Below are 16,402 nucleotides of genomic sequence, written 5' to 3'. Positions count from 1 at the left end.
TTAAAGAGGATATCATAACAGCAGAAAATGATTTTTAAAAACTCATTCTATCATATGAGGTTTAAGGATCTACTTACTGGGTGAAGGACCCCAACCCTGCCCATTATTAAGTGTTTCCTATGTCATTTTCGGAGTTTGAACTTTATTTCCAAAAATAATTATTTAGATCATGATGAGCACTGGGTGATGTTTGACACTGTTGAATCACTGTATTGTACACCTGACACTAATATAACGCTCTATGTTAACCAACCGGAATTAAAGTTAAGCCCCCCCAAAATATACTGTATTTTAAAAAATAATTTAGATAGAAAAAAAATAGCTGGCACTTAGCTCCTTCTTTTTTTCTTCTTCTTTTTAAAAAATCATTACTAAGTAAACTCTATGCCCAAGGTGGGCTGGAACTAATGACACAGAGATCAAGAGTCACATGCTCTACCAACTGAGCCAGCCAGGCGCCCCTAGCTCCTTAGGGTTTTAAAAAATTCTTCTTTATATGAGCAAAATCGTGTAACTTTAATGGACCTGTGATTCTGGGTAATATATTAAAATATTTCCCACTTTTCTCCAAGACTTAAAAAAAAAATGATGTGCATGACACAAAAGTCAAAACTTGCAGCAAAAAATTTTTGTGAAAAGTATTGCCAATGTTTCAAAGTGAGAGGACAAAGGAGGTGTGGTTTTCTGAAAACCTGGGGGTTTTCTTCAGTTGCTAACAGGGTGGTTTATTCATTGACACAGACCTAAGTCGGCCCACTGAGAGGCGGCAGGATGTTTTCAAGACCTCTTGGGTGGGCGACGCAGAAGCAGCTCGGTCTGTTTTATCATGCACCGAACATGGAATATGTGTTGGAAAACAGAGTTGATATGCAAGCCTTCCACCTGACAACCACTCACCTCTCCTGGTGTAAAACTATGCTAAAAAAAGGATTAGCACATAAAAGTCAGGATAGGCTTAAGTAAACAGGAATTGAACAGCCACCTCTACTTTCTGAGCTATGTCCCGCAGCGCGCAGGCCATGCTCAATACTGGGGGAAACAGGACGATTTATCCTGGGAAGTAAACTGTGTGTCTGAATCCTAGCACTGCCATCTGCAAGCTGTGTAATCTTGCCAAACTACCTAATGTCTAGGTACGAGTGTCTAGAAAACTGGAATTATCCCAACCTTAAAGATCGAAGGGAATTGACTGAGAAAAGCATGTGAAAACAGCTGGCCGCAGAAGGCCCCGTAACCTCGTTTGCTCTTTCCCTTGGCGTGTTTATGGGGGTCAGTGGCCTCACACCCCCACGGTCTCCATACAACGAAGGTACTGAACCCAATGGGCACCTTCCCTTCTGTGGGCACTGATCATTCATAATCACCTTTCTCCATCTGGGTGCTTCGGCCTTTTCCAGGCTGCCTAGCAAAGTCTAGACTGGTAGGATTAACTTCCAGCTCCGTTTACAGAGTTGTGAGGTTGGGAGAGAATGGCTCGGCCTCTTGCTCCACGCCTGCCTTTCCCCGCCTGGTCTGTCTGTGGCTCTCTCAAGAGGTGAGCACCAAAGAGGTCTCTTCTGTGGCCTTAGCAACTCCGGTGGCAGAGTGAGGAGCAGCAGGGGACCGTGCCCGACGCCACGAAGGAGAGAAAGATTCCCGAGCTTGCTCCGCTCCTGCTGGGCTCCGGGAAGGGCCCTGGGCTGCGAAGGAGTCCCGGCGCGCCGTGGCGCCCGGCGAGGCTGCAGGGCGCCGGAGCGGTCGGACGGGGGAGCGAGAGCTAAAGCTTGCAGAGCGCGCCGAGCCGCAGGCGTCGGCGGCCGCGGCCGGGAGGCTGACGCCCAGCCGAGCCCGCCGGGCCGCGGGAGGCGGAGGCCGAGCGGGAGGCGGAGCGGGCTGCGCCGGGGAGGCGGAGGCGGAGGCGGCGTCTCCCCGAGCTGCGCAGGCGTTGCTCGCACCTTGTTGGTCAGTGCTGGGAGCGCTGCTATGGCGTTTCTCAGACCCGCGGCTCCTCCTCACACGCTCGAGGCGGAGGGAAGGAGGGGTAAGAGGAGGAGGAGGCGAGCGGGCGGCCGTCGCAGCTGCAGACCCGGGGCCAGAGAAGGAGGCGGAGCGGGAGCCGCCGCAGCCACCCCGGCCGCCGCCGCCCGCAGCCGCGGGGCTGCTGCGAGTCCTTTCCCGGCTTGAGGGCACGCGGGGCGTCCCGGCCATGCCGCGTAGCGACAGCTGAGCCGGGCGCGGGCCCCCTCCCTCCCGGCCGCCTCAGCCGCCGTGCCCCCGAACTGCCCGCGGCCGGAGTGCCCGGCGCCTCCTGCGCGCCCTAGACCGCGAGCGCGAGCAGCGGCCGCCGCCGAGGCGCGGGTGGTGCCGGCGGCGGCGGCGGCGGCGGGAGCGCGGGGCAGGAGGAGGCGGGGAAGATGGACCCGGCGCCCTCGCTGGGCTGCAGCCTCAAGGATGTGAAGTGGAGCTCGGTGGCCGTTCCGCTCGACCTGCTGGTCAGCACTTACCGGCTGCCCCAGATCGCGCGGCTGGACAGCGGTGAGTCTCGGCCCGGCCGCCGGCACAGGGCAGACCGGCGCGGACCGCAGTCTCGGCACGGGTGTGCGCGCGTGTGCTGGGGAGGGTGGGACCGGGTGGGGAGTGGGCTGCCCGCCCACCCCCGGCGCTGGAGTTGGCCCGAGCGGCTGCCGCAGCCCTGGCGCGTTGCTCTCAGCTACCCCCAGCAACAGCTAGAGATGGGAAAATCAGAGCCCTTGCAGTGTAATTAAAAAGGACGCCTTAAAAAAAAATCAACATTGGGGAAACCTCTGCAGATTGTAATTTTGGGGGCAAGCTGTCCCTCCCCACCCTCCTGCAGGAATTAACTCAACCTGGGAAACCCTGAAGAGTTATCTTAGGCAACTTTCTTACAAAATCATTGTGCTTTGGGTGGCATCTTTATTTTGGATGCTCTCCTTCCTTCCTCCACCCCCCACCCCCCTCCCACCCCCACAAGAAGCAGCAGATTTAAGAGGAAAAGCTCCTGGGTGACCAACGAAAGGGATCACATTTCTCAGAGACCTTTTATTACAGCTTGTCTGTTTTGTTTAACCGAACTGAAAGTAATTTGGGGCTGAGTGTAGAAAATGTTTTTAGCAGAAGTGATGGTATGCTTAAGGTTAATTATTAGCTTAGCACATTTCCAGCCTGGCAAAAAAAAATTAAGTGACCAAAACCTATATTGATTTGGAACCTGAGCACAGAATTAAGAAATGCTTGTATTTTCTGAAACTGACCACCAGAAACCAGCCAAACATCCCCCAGCTGTTTGTTCTGCAGTGTGACCTCTGCAAACAAGTGCAGAGTGTCAAGCAAGTAGACCCCTGTCAGTTTGAATTGTACCATGTAAGGTGTCCATTCAGGTGTGTTTTGTTTTGTATTTTCACTATAACTTCAGTTGATTTGGGCTTCATGTGATTTCGGACTGTTCACAGAAACATGCTTGCTCTGCTGTAGGGCTGCGGGAAGCCCTTGGGCCCAGGCTGGCAGGCAAGCAGATAGAGCTGTGGTCACACAGGCCAAGTCAGAAGAGCATTGAGCAGAAAGATGTCATTTCAAGTCACAAGGGTTCGGGTTACTCCAGAAAGGGAGTAACAAGAGTGGGTAACGTGAGATGTGTAAATGTCCAAAGGCATTTTTATTCTGTTTCTTAATCTGTGGGGTTAGATTAGACATTTGAAGTACTGATGGGAGAAATCAATGCAGGAAAGTTCATGAATCCTGGAAAACAAGCATGGCATGCTTTCTATCCTTGTTTGGTTGGTCTTGGTAGTGGTGAGAATAAACTAGGAGTTTTCAAACTAGTAATGAAGTGCAGATGAACTCAGGAAGAAGGACAGGTGGTATGTTGAGGCATTCCTGTTTACAGTGGGGGTGGGAAAGTGGTGCTTTAACTATATAACTATGTATCTGCAGGTCTGAATTTGTATGTGTGGGTATGTGTGTATTCACAGTTTCATTTCCTCTTCCACTGTGCAAAAATGTGTATATTGGAAGGTTAGGAGTCCTCACCTTTTCCGACCTTCTCTCATCACTGCACACCCTGCCAAAACCCTTAGCTAGGCAGAGAGCATTGATGCATGTGGTATAAAAGTCACCCAAAAGCTTCATTAAACTGAAAGTTTAAAGAGGCTGAATGTCAGTTGCAGACCTAACTTTTAGCTTTATTATCTGCTGTCCTATCCCTGTCATTCATAAGAAGGATCTGAATCAGCACTGTACTCATCCCACACTTCTTTTTAAAATTAGGACGTGGGTAGCAAGTCTTAACACTGTGCCCTTTCAAGCTGTGGAATGGATTTTGATCACTGTAATTCCAATTCTTCATTGTGAATTTTCGCTTATTACCACTTGAGAATCACAATGACTCACACAAATTTGGAATCCCAGCCAAATACTGCTTTATACCTTGGTTTTTTCACTTAACAATCCCATCTTATTAAAATTTTTTTTTGTTTTTAATAGCTGCATAATATTCCGAGCGGATGGCTATACCCAACAGTCTAGTCCCCAATGGTGGACATGAGCTGCTGTTACAAATTGTGATATCATGAATACCCTTACCCATAAATCTGTTTGTTCAGGTTAGTATATATTTCTGCCTTTCTGAATAAGTATATGTGAATCCTTTTTTGAGTTTGATACACATGAGAATTGGGGGAGCACCACTCTCCCCACAGCCTTACAGTGTTAAATATCCTTAAAAAAATGAATATGATGAGGGGAAAGTGTTAGCTTACCAATTAAATTTGGATAGTCTTTCAAAGAGTCGATCATTGACTCCATGCTTATTTTTAACCATGTTCCACAGCAGCACCCAGAACATATTAAGGATATGCCGCCATATTTATAAAAGCTGTATGTGAAATCTCCAGTTTTGTTCAGTCCTCATTCTGTGTCTGTCCTTTTGCCAGTTTTAGTACTGCAGGTATGTTTTACACACACACACACACACACACACACACACACACACACACACCCTATACTTAGCCATGAAAAGTAGTCATTTTCCAAATCACTGATTTTAAAAGAGACCAGAAAGAAACTGAAAAACATGCCACTAGTTGACCTTATGCCAAGAGAGAACTATTGGCTAATTTGAAGCAGTCATTAAAGAACATTAAACGTCTAATTTTATAACTGTTGGTTATTGAATGCCTACTACGTGCTGTACATTTCTCATTGCTTGATGCATTGTCTCAAATACTCAGCACCCATTTTAAGGACTTTGGGAACCTGAGATTCAGAGAAATTGAGTGACATACCTGGTAAATGTGGGGAGTGGGATTTTCAGCCAACTTTCTGACTCTAAAGAAAGACCTTTTATCTCAAACTTTACCTCCTCATACTAAATGGGAGTAGGTTTAGAGTAGGTCTAATGTCTACTCTAAATAGCCCCACTGTCTCTCTGAGAGTTTGAGGACCGGAAAGTCAATATTTTTCAAACAGTGTAGACACCGAATTAAGTGCTGGCCTCATCCATCATATTTAGACTACTTTCTGCTTCCCAGAGGAGTGGCTGAAAAGACGAAAGGAGCAGTGGGGAAGAAGAGAGTACGAAATCAGAAAAAGAAGGAAAAACGTGGTGTTTGAGGTGAGGGCTTATGTATTTAGATGTGCCTGTTGAAATCACTCCTCAGTACATTTGCTATACTTAAAATATTAACTCCACAGTAAAGAACTCTCCAGTTCTTTGCATTATGCATGTTACTTATGAAATGCCAGTCAGATACACACAGTCAACATTGCATCCCCAGGGGTGAAATTTGTCATCATATGATAAGAGAAATACAGAATAATGAGCCTTCATGGTATTGCCTCATGAATTTTTCTGAAAACACAAAGAAAAGTACTCAAAAGTAGTGATTCTTCTTAAGGGGGTGAGATACATGCTCAACAGGCAAAGGCTAGGTAACCCCAGTCAGCAGCAATACAGCTGAGATCAGATATTTAACCTGGTCATCAATCTTGGAAACTGTTGGCTGTAGAACCAGGTTCAACACATGTGTTTTTGACCTAGAAGAGGGTGGAGCAAATGCTAATCTCCAACCCATCCTAACTCAAAACTTGGTAGGGAAATTGAACATTCTCTGTCTCTTCAATTATTTCACCTTGGAAAGGCTCCAGTGGTTAGTCTAGAACAGTGTTCTTCCAACTTTTTGTTCCTGTAGCTCCTGAACGATTCTGTAGAAGTTTGTACCCTCAGCATATTTTTAGGCTGATTGCTGAAACTTTTCATCTTAAGTGTAAACAGTTGCAAAGGATGTCATCTTTCAGTATATTATAAATCTTGACCTTTTAAATTGTTACGTCATTGAAAAAAAAAATTTAGTAGGTCTAAAAGTGATTCCCAGTATCCTTCATTTTTTAAAATGCATGAATAAGTTCTTAAACAGTTAAAATTTTTATACCTTTTTCTCCTTAAATTTATATTCCCATTTTCTTCTGCTACAGAATTCTATCCTAATGTAATGTATTTTTATGTTTGAAAGTGTCTTATGGATCACTCTGTCATTATTTCTGTTATAAAATATATATATATAAATTGAAACCCAGTGTTTTAGATTTCTTTTGACCTTAAGCCTTTTCATATTTGAATATTTCTGGTTGCTTGAAACAAAGAATTGGAAATTCCCTGAGTTAGAAAAGGCATTGCTACCCAAATGCTAAAGACTCAATCCTTTACATGCAGTAGGGTTTTTATTTATTGCTTTGTTAGTTGCCCTGAGGTCTTTACACACCCTGGGGTAATGCAGTTAAGAAAGATCTAAAGATGCATTGTTTCTGTAAAGTGGGTGAAGGGTCTTTGGGAAGGGGAGGTGGTGGAGGACAGCTTCTATTCATCCTGGGTTGGACATCTCTGTGATGCCAGGCAAGTCAATTTTTTAGACCAGAGAATATTGGGAAGTTGTGGCTCTGGAAATTGATTCCCTGACAGCTGTGATGGGAAGTATTGGCTTTGCATCAAACGTGTACCCCTGTTCAAAGAATGATTGCCTAGGTCACTGAAAGATGAGTTTATGGTCCTGTTGACTGAAAGGAAGAGGAAGACTGAGCCTGCATGGAATGACAGGGAGAGAGAAAAAGATAGTAGGAGTTGGAGGCAGCTGCAGTTGATAGATCAACAGCAACTTCTCCTTTCCAGATGTGCAGAGGAATCAGAGCTGATGCTAATCCCCAGGTGTGTTGGCACTGTGGGAACTTGGTCCTGGCTTTGTGCTGAAGTGCTTCTCTAACTACCATTTAAGTGCCTGTAAGGCTGAAGGAGCAGAAACATGGACACTGAACTCAGGGAGGCTCCATGTGGCTCTTTGCAGATATCAAAGGTGTTTCTAGATCTGTGTTTTATTTTTGAAATTAAGTTCTCAAAACCTCCATGATTGATGTTTTATATATATATTTTTTCTAAATTAACTTTGTGTGAATCTTGTTCCCAGAAGATGTGCTTATCTGTGGTTTCATTTTCCCTGACATTCTATATTGTAAGAGGCATACATATGCATACATGCATACATATGCATGCCCCAGGTAGGAGAGACAGTAGTTTAAAGGATGCTAGATTTGGGTCTTAGAAACCTCTGTTCAGTTATAGGAGCTGCCATTTCATAGTAATGTGTTCTTGGTCAAGTCTAACCCCTTTGATTTGTAGTTTTCTCGTGGAGAAAAAATATATATTATACTGGTCCATGTATCTCATAGTTTTTGATTAGTTTGTTCAATCAATATTTATTAAGTCCCTGCTGTGTATGAAGCCCTGTTACAAATATGGGGACAATAACATTGAATAAAACAGACACCTCTGTGCTCATGCAACCTGCATTCTTGTGTATCTGCTTACTGTGATAATTAAACGCATAATACATGTGAAATACATGTGTATTGCAAAAGAGTGCACATAGATAAGATTGGAGTAATGGAGGTGCAGACCAGTTGAGAGAGAAGCTTCAGAGTGTATCATTTAGGCAACTGAAGACCACCAAATAGTATTTTATTATTTTTGTAAAGCTAAAGATACTGAGGGAAGGGTGAATTTAGCCTATTTCCCTCAGAGTATTTGAGATCTTGTAATCCACAGGTTATAAAAAGGTGATGTAAGGTTTTTATCAGAGAGAAAGTGTTGTGAACTAACCCAAGATTGGATTTGGGAAAGAACAGGAAGTTAGGAAAGAAGCTTTTAACTTAATCCAGAATCACATGCAAGTCTGACCAAATGCTACCAACCCACTTGAATCTCTTTCTAGTAGATATTCATCACTGCTTTTACTGGGTTGATGATGATTTTCTGAGCACTTATAGTTATATAACTGTTAGGAAAAACATGCCTTGTGTAATGTTCTGCACCAAATGGGTGATGAAGGAAGTCCCTTGAGTATTCTTTTGTATACCATAGTATTTTACTTTCCTCTAGTTATCACCTCTAATTGGCCATGCCTACAAATTATGGAAGAATAGGAAAGGACCTTTTAGAAGACCATGGACAGTGATAAGCACTTAGACCCACAAGACAAGATTTGGATATCGCTCTTTCGGTGTTCTTGTTTTTCAAGTAAGATGGCCGTTTTGGAAGTCTTAAGACATTTGGTCATCTGTAAAAGGAAAACTGGTTTGACCATTTGATCAACCATATCATAGTTTAAAGAGCATTCGACTCTCTTTTGCTCATTTGGCTGCCTTATTGAAGCGGCAAGTCCTTGTAGGCCAGCTTGTAAACTCGTTTATTTTTGTTTGAGATTCCTGAGGTATCTGTCTTTTTACTCACTGAGCTGCAGTTCTAAGAAGACTCATAAACTTCCTCTGGTCTTCAGCAGGATTATCAATCTTAAGAACACCAGCTATGCTATGCAACTTGAAAAATAACTTTTATTGCTGGTTTATGTATCATTTTGTTATATTTAACAAATAGAAAATACTAAAATATTTTAAATCTTATGAGATTTAAGCCTTTTAGAAGACATTTCCACATGATGATGCTCCCCCACATCTCAGCCCCTACCCCTACTCCTAGTGGCACAAAAATGTTTACTTGAATTTCAGGTTAAAGGTATCTAACAATTATTTTTGCTATTTGCCAGCTCCTAGCACAATGTCTGACATAGAAGAGATATCCCATAAGCAGTTAATAAATGAATGAGCAAATCTCAGTATTAAACATTTTCAGGTCCAACACGTCTGTATTATTAAAGCATCTGCGACCTCTATAAGTTTGAAATAGAATTTCACTTTTGTTTCAGTTGAGCTAGACATGTGCGTAAATACATAACTTGAAACTAAGATGGTAGGTCCTAAAATTAGCAGTAGGGAAAATAAAGACTTAGTTGACCATCATGATGAAATAATGATTCTTAGGATCATTAGTTGTTAATATTTTATTTTATTTTTTAATTTTTTTTAATGTTTTTCATTTATTTTTTGAGAGAGAGAAAGAGAGCATGAGCAGGGGAAGGGCAGAGAGAGAGAGGGGAACTGTGGATCCAAAGTGAGCTCTGTGCTAACAGCAGCAAGGCCAATATGGGGCTTGAACTCAAACCAGAAGATCATGACCTTAGCTGAAGTTTAATGCCACCCAGGTGCCCCAGTTATTAATGTTTTAGCTAAATTATTTCTAGAAATTTCAACTCAATTTTAGATTCTTTGGCTTCTTGCTAGTTCTTTTGTTCTGGAATTCAGATGCCTCCTCTACATATTAACATGTAGCTGTCATTGAATTTCTAATCTTATATGGACTAGAATACCATAAATCTTTGGAATCGGTCAACTCTCTTATGCTATAATAAAGAATAGGACTGATTGGATAGTCAGCTAACCATTTAACTATTCAGTGTTTCATGTTCCCAGGGTACCAGGGATTTTACTTCTAAGCAAAGTAAGCCACTTGGTTTAAATAGTGTTATGAAACTACAACTGCTAATTTGGTACAGTTGTCATCTTCCTAGAATAGCCCCAAGATTGACTTGAAACCTTAGTGTCTTAATCCCAGACAGTGAGTTTCCTTTTATGCCCTTGTAGGGATACTGCATGGTGGTAGAAGAAGGAAAAAACAATGTTCCCAAGCCTTTTTCCAGTGTTGTGGATGAATTACTTTATAATTAAAGGGCAAGTCATTTTAATTGATTCTGCTAATTCTTAAGCCTAGTTTGAAGTATTTAAATACCAGTTGGGCTTTGATGACTTAATGGTTGTTTAATAAATACCAAGTTATTGAATTTAAAGTACAATGTGAAGTCTTATGAAGATATTTGTTATTTAGGTTAATATTTAACATCTTCAGTAAGTTATTACGATTAGGCTAGTTACAGTGTAGAAGGGAATATGAACAGTGCTGAAGGATGTTTCCCTGCAAAGATTTAAAATAAGTTATGTTCTGTTTTTCTCCACTCAGTAGAGGAAAACTTCCTTGCTCAGACATTTTTTAAATATGAGTTTTCTATATACCAGACTTTAAGGTGTTAGAAGTGAGAATAGGCTCTTGATAATTAGTTCACATTGACAGTGTTTTCCTCTTGGCAAGGAACTAGATTCAAATATCTAAAAGTAACTGAAAAAAGGTAAGTGTTTACTTTTCTATTTTTAAATATTCTGTTAACCTTGTAGGTAGTTAGGAAGCACTCACTGGTTATAACATTCTGTCATCCATTCAGAAAAAGGTTAATGAAATGCCTGAGGAAGCCCACGTGGGTAACTTAAGGATATCCATCTGTGAAGGTGTTCTGTTCATGACTGACACCCTGAATTGCCTCACTCTTCCTTTAGCAGCAATGTATGAGCAAAGGATGGTTGAAATTGAAGAACTAACATCCATTCCATTGTCATTCCTGGTCCTCGGGAAGCTTAGGCTTCAAGGTCTTCACTTTTAGTCTGTTTCAGGTTAATGTTTGAAATAATGCAAGATCCATTTTACCTTGAACCACTGACCCACAAAATCAATCAAGCACCAGACCCAAGTTAAAAACAGTTTAATTAATCTCTAAATAGAGCTCTAGAAGATTCAGAATACCTACTTAAAAATAAGTAAATAACATGAGGCTTTATACAGATACTCTTCTGTTTGGGTTTTTTTTTTTCTTTCTTGTTTTCATGTTTATTTTGGTCCCATTTTTTGGGAGACAGGAGAGCCACTGAGAATAGATAGGATCAGAAGAAATTTTCACAAGCTCCTCATGGCCAGGTATATCAGTTAAGGTGAACTTTAGTTGTGTATAATAGGACCAAAAAAAAAAAAAAATAGTGATTTATACAATATGGAGATTTCATTCATTTTGTATAAAAGGAGTCTAAAGGTATATACTCCAGGATAGATATGGCAGATCCAGAGTCAAGGACCCAGGCTCCTCATGTCTGTGTGCTCTGTCATCCTTAGGAGGTGGTTTTCACTTCATGGCACTTAATGGCTGCTGGAGCTCTAGCTATCATGCCTGCATCTTGTACAGCAGGAAAGGTAAAAGGGCTTGAATTCAAACCAGAAGATCATGACCTTAGCTGAAGTTTAATTGCCTTACCACCACTCCTAACACAGCACTTCACTTTCCATCTCATTGGTGAGGACTTACACACTCTTCTGTAGACGGGAAAGTAAGGAACTGGGCACAGTACCCGTGGGTTCCTACTACGGGAGAGCGGAGCATTGGATGGTAGAAGCTGTTTAGCAGTCTCTGCCACTCAGATTTGTGCTTTGATGCTTTTTGTTCACTTTTTTTTTTCCTTCACAAAACTTAACCGTGCGTTCAGCCCTAATTTCTTGACACCTTCTTGTTCAGGTTTTTCTTTAGCTTAAATAGTATGAACCTCTTGCTCCAACTTTTCTCTTTTCATCCTTGAGCATGAGCTAAAACCTTAAAGCAGTTCTATTTAAAGGCCCTCTATTACATGTGAAAGCACTTTATAAGTAAGCCATGAAAAGTTATGTATTTGTGGGAAATTATTATTATAAGACACTTCTCACTTTCTTCTTTGGCATGCATACTTTTCAGATTTTCTCTCTGATCTGATACACACGATGGGAATAATTGTCCAGTTGTTTAAAGGTGCTTTTTCCCCCTGCTTTATTTTTTTTGACAGAGAGGCTTGGTAGTTGTGTTTTAAAAAGATATTTACTGTTTTTCTGCAGATATCATTATTATTGAGAATTTGGAAAACATAGACCAAAAAAATGACAAAAATGAGTATCAGCTTTAATTCCAGAAGTTATATAACTTGTTATATAACCATTATTAACCTTTTCCTATTATGCAGGCATGGCATGTAAATGGAGACTGTATCTAAAAGTGGGACCAAGCCATATAAAAAACTTTCTTTTTAAATTTTTTAATGTTTATTTATATTTGAGAGAGAGAGAGAGACAGTGTGAGCGGGGGAGGGGCAGAGAGAGAGGGAGACACAATCTGAAACAGGCTTCAGGCTCTGAGCTGTCAGCACAGAGTCCGACATGGGACTCGAACCCACAAACCGAGACATCATGACTTTAGCCGAAGTCGGACACCTAACTGAGCCATCCAGGCGCCACCCCCCCTTTTTAAAATTTTTTTGATGTTTATTTATATTTGAGAGAGAGAGAGAGAGAGAAAACTATGTTTTTGATTTTACATGAGATCATGAGCATTTTCCTTCATTATTAATATTTGCAAATAAAATTGTTCTAAGTGGGAATCTATTGTTACCAATAAACCACTATTTACTTGACCATTTTTTAGTTGTTAAACATTTGGTTGTTTTGAGTCTCATATTTTTGAGGATATCTTTGTAACTGAATTGGTCAGTTTTTAACATTTAGTTATTTGGGGTTCCTGGAAGTGGGATTATTATTCAGAATTTATTATTTTTAGATTGTTGATATGTGTTGCTAAATTGTATCTAAGAAAGTTTGTACATTAGTAGTGACTGAGTAAGCCAATTATTTTGTGCATCATTGAAATTGTAGTTATTTCTTAGTCTTTGCCAATTTAGATCATTTAAGAATGGCACTTTTTCTAATTTGTATTTCTTTGATTACTATTAGAATAGCATCAATAATTTTATCATATTTCTTTTGTGCGTTTTATGAGTTCTTTGTTCCATTTTTTGGTAGAGTTTTTCAAAGCTGTAATAAAAAATAAAATGCTAGTATTTTTTCCCTTGGTTTTCTGCAGTGTTTATAAGTAATCTCCAGGTTTCATGTGGGGTTTAATCACTTTTTAAAACTTTCCTTCTATTTTTCCTCAGTTGATGTTCATAAAGAGGTATTCCCTCTATTCCTGAAATTGGATAATTATGATTGCTTTTATTTATCAACCTGGATATTGGTTTTAAGTGTTATGTTCATTGTTGCCTTGTGGCCAGTCCTCTGAAAGAAGGAATCCTCTTCCATTGCATAAAATAAAATAATCTCGTGAAAGTCTTGGTAAATCCATGCTGTGTATTCACAACTGTGTTTGAATTCAAGTCATGGAGAGGTTCCCACAGCTATTTCATTGTTGAAAATTCCTGTGCTTTGCATGAAATTGAGCTGACAAAGTTCGTCACTATTTGGTTTTCAGGGTTAAGAATAAGTTGACAAGTTTATAAAAATATTTCATTCTTTTTACAGGTAATCCATAATGAGCCCTGAAGTGCTACATTTGGGCAGTTTGAGAGCCTTTTGAAGCTTAGAACCCAAGTGCTGATGTGAGAGAATAAATACTAGAAATTCACAGACAACTTCCAGATAGGGAGAGAAGCAAACATGATGGCTTGGATGTCATTTCATTTCTTCTGTTGAACATCTGTGTAAATGTCAACTTCATTATAATGTCTAAGAGGAAGGGAACCATACACACACACACACACTCACACTAAAGTATTACTGAGCAATAAAAAAGAATGAAATCTTGCCATTTGCAAAATGTGGATGGAACTAGAGTGTACTATGCTAAGCGAAATAAGTCAGAGAAAGGCACATACCATATGATTTCATGCGTATGTGGAATTTGAGAAACACAACCAATGAACATAGGGGAAGGGAAACAAAAATAAGATAAAAACAGGGAGGGAGACAAACCATAAGAGACTCTTGAATACAGAGAACAAATTGAGGGCTCTGGAGGGGTATTGGGTGGGGGGATGGGCTAAATGGGTAATGGGCATTAAGGAGGGCAGTTGTTGGAATGAGCACTGGGTGTTACATGTAAGTGATGAATCACTAAATTGTATTCATGAAATCATTATTACACTATATGTTAACTAATTTGGATTTAATTTAAAATATTGTTTTAAAAAAAGAAGGGAACCACAGATAAGAGGGAAAGTCCAGTTTAATTCTCTGTGTATACGCAGTGATTGATGGGGAATAATATACATATATCCCTTTACTAACTAGGCACAGAGAACTCTCTGAATAGTTCTACCAGTGGGTTGAGGTGACGGTTGCTAAAAGTGAAGTACGAGATGACTTTGAGATTCTTTTCTACTGTCAAAGAAGAAGCCTCAAATTAACTTTACAGTAGATCAGGTAGTTTTTGAATTGTTCTCACCCCCCCCCCCACAGTCTTCTCTCTCCCTCTCTCTCTCTCTCTCTCTCTCTCTTTTTCTTGACTCACTTGGGAAGAGATCAATGAGTAGACTGTATGCAGTTGAATACTGTGCAGTAGATACTATAAGAGTTTTATGCTAATGAGTAGAGACCAGGGAGAAGAGGAGGGAAATATATGAACTAAGTCTAACCTATCTAGTTTTTAAATTGTCACAGTGAAACAAAACTTTATTGCCCTTGATTTTGAACTTAATACATTCATTACAAAGAATTTGAATACATAACAATATTTAAAAACTAAAGATAATTTGAGGTCCCTCCACCCTGAGATAACCACCATCAGCATTTGGTGACTGTCCTTTTCATGTATCCTCTGTTCACACATAGACACACATTACAATTTTACGTAAGCACACATTTTAGGTTTGTTTGGTTTTTTTGCCTTCTCCCTTCACATCAACCCTTATTCCTCCAATCCAACCCTGCCTACTTACATAATACAGTACATATCCTTTCTATTTTCTCCATACTCACATAATCCCACATCAACATTATATACACATACAAAGGCACATACTGAAACAAATCTATCATTGCTGTATAAAAATGGGATTACATTGTACATGTCTTTTGGCCTTTTGCTTATATCACTCATGAGAATTTTTCTGAATCATGGGATGTAAAACAAATTCCTTTTTCACAGCTGCACAATATTCTACAGTGTGGAAATACTCCTATTGATTGGTGTTCAATTTGTTTTTAATTATTGGCCTCTGAATTTCACTAAACCCCCATATATATAAGTCATTAATTTGCTCATTGTTTCTATAGAAGTCCATGATTTCTATCTTTTACTTCTTCCCCAAAATAACTTTGATACCACTATCTTACTGATTCTCTTAACCTCACATGCAAAGATCAAAATTAACTCTTTATAGAAAACATATGGGGGGGGCACCTGGGTGGCTCAGTTGGTTCAGTGCCCAACTCTTGATTTCATCACAGGTCATGATCTCACAGTTGTGAGATCCAGCCCCTCACTGGGCTCTATGCTGACAGCACGGAGCCTGCTTGGGATTCTCTCCTTCTCTCTCTGCCCCTCTCTCTCTCTTTCTCTTTCAGAATAAAGAAACATTGAAAATATATATATGAGAGAAAGGGGGTCTTTCATCCCAGTATCACAATTCACAGAACTAGAAATGATATAATAGATGTTGCCAAATTGCTATCCAAAAAGTCCGTAACAATTCTTGTTTCCATCATTGATGTGTAAGAATACCATTTCTCCAAATCCATGTCAACATTAGCTATTATAGAGTTTTTACAAAATATTTGCAAACCTAACAGATACAAAATGAGATCTTGTTGCTATGTTATTTTACATTTCCCTGTTAGTGATTTTGTGCCCTTTTTATATGATTACCGCCTAGAATGCTCTTCTGCAAATTGAAATCATACTTTTTTGCTGGTTTTTCTTTTGTTGACTCATTCTTGCCAGTTTCTAGATGCTGTTTGTATATTATGTAAGTTTTCCTTATATATGTTTCCTTATATATATATATATGTTACATATATTATGTAAGTTTTCCTTATTTATATTTATCTATTGACTTTGTTTATATTCTATTTATCCATTCAGAGTTTTTAATTTTTATATGCACAGACAAGTCTCTTTTTTGTGTTTTCATTCTTGGCTAAGAAAGATCTTCCTGACCTCGAGATTGTATATGTAGTTTCTTAGATATTCTAGGAAGATTTAAAAAATTTTTGGTTAAGTCTTTAATCTGTCTGGAATTAATTTTTGCATATGATGTAAGATTTTTATTTTCTTCTAGCCTGTTGTTGTGCCAGCCCATTTACTCAAAAGTATGCTTAACTACTGAATTGAACTATCTTTGTCAAATTCAT

At 40.1% G+C, this 16,402-nt stretch overlaps 1 protein-coding gene across 3 annotated transcripts in view; it reads left to right on the top strand.

Annotated features, from left to right (window-relative positions):
• Positions 1 to 2,374: 2,374 nt before the first annotated feature.
• The window catches only part of GAREM1 (GRB2 associated regulator of MAPK1 subtype 1), a 201,465-nt gene continuing 187,437 nt past the window's right edge, over positions 2,375 to 16,402 (top strand). For 2 of the 3 annotated variants that reach the window (XM_027068717.2, XM_027068716.2), the window contains exon 1: positions 2,382 to 2,514. In XM_027068717.2, the coding sequence (XP_026924518.1) occupies positions 2,394 to 2,514 (121 nt within the window). In that variant the 5' untranslated portion in view covers positions 2,382 to 2,393. Of the gene's footprint in view, positions 2,515 to 4,479; positions 4,599 to 16,402 lie in introns of all 3 variants that reach the window. The other variant, XM_027068718.2, reaches the window with a different exon arrangement.

The sequence above is a fragment of the Acinonyx jubatus genome, chromosome D3, assembly GCF_027475565.1.
Source record: "Acinonyx jubatus isolate Ajub_Pintada_27869175 chromosome D3, VMU_Ajub_asm_v1.0, whole genome shotgun sequence".
Lineage (NCBI taxonomy): Eukaryota > Metazoa > Chordata > Mammalia > Carnivora > Felidae > Acinonyx > Acinonyx jubatus.
This window is presented reverse-complemented; position numbering and strand designations above follow the sequence as displayed.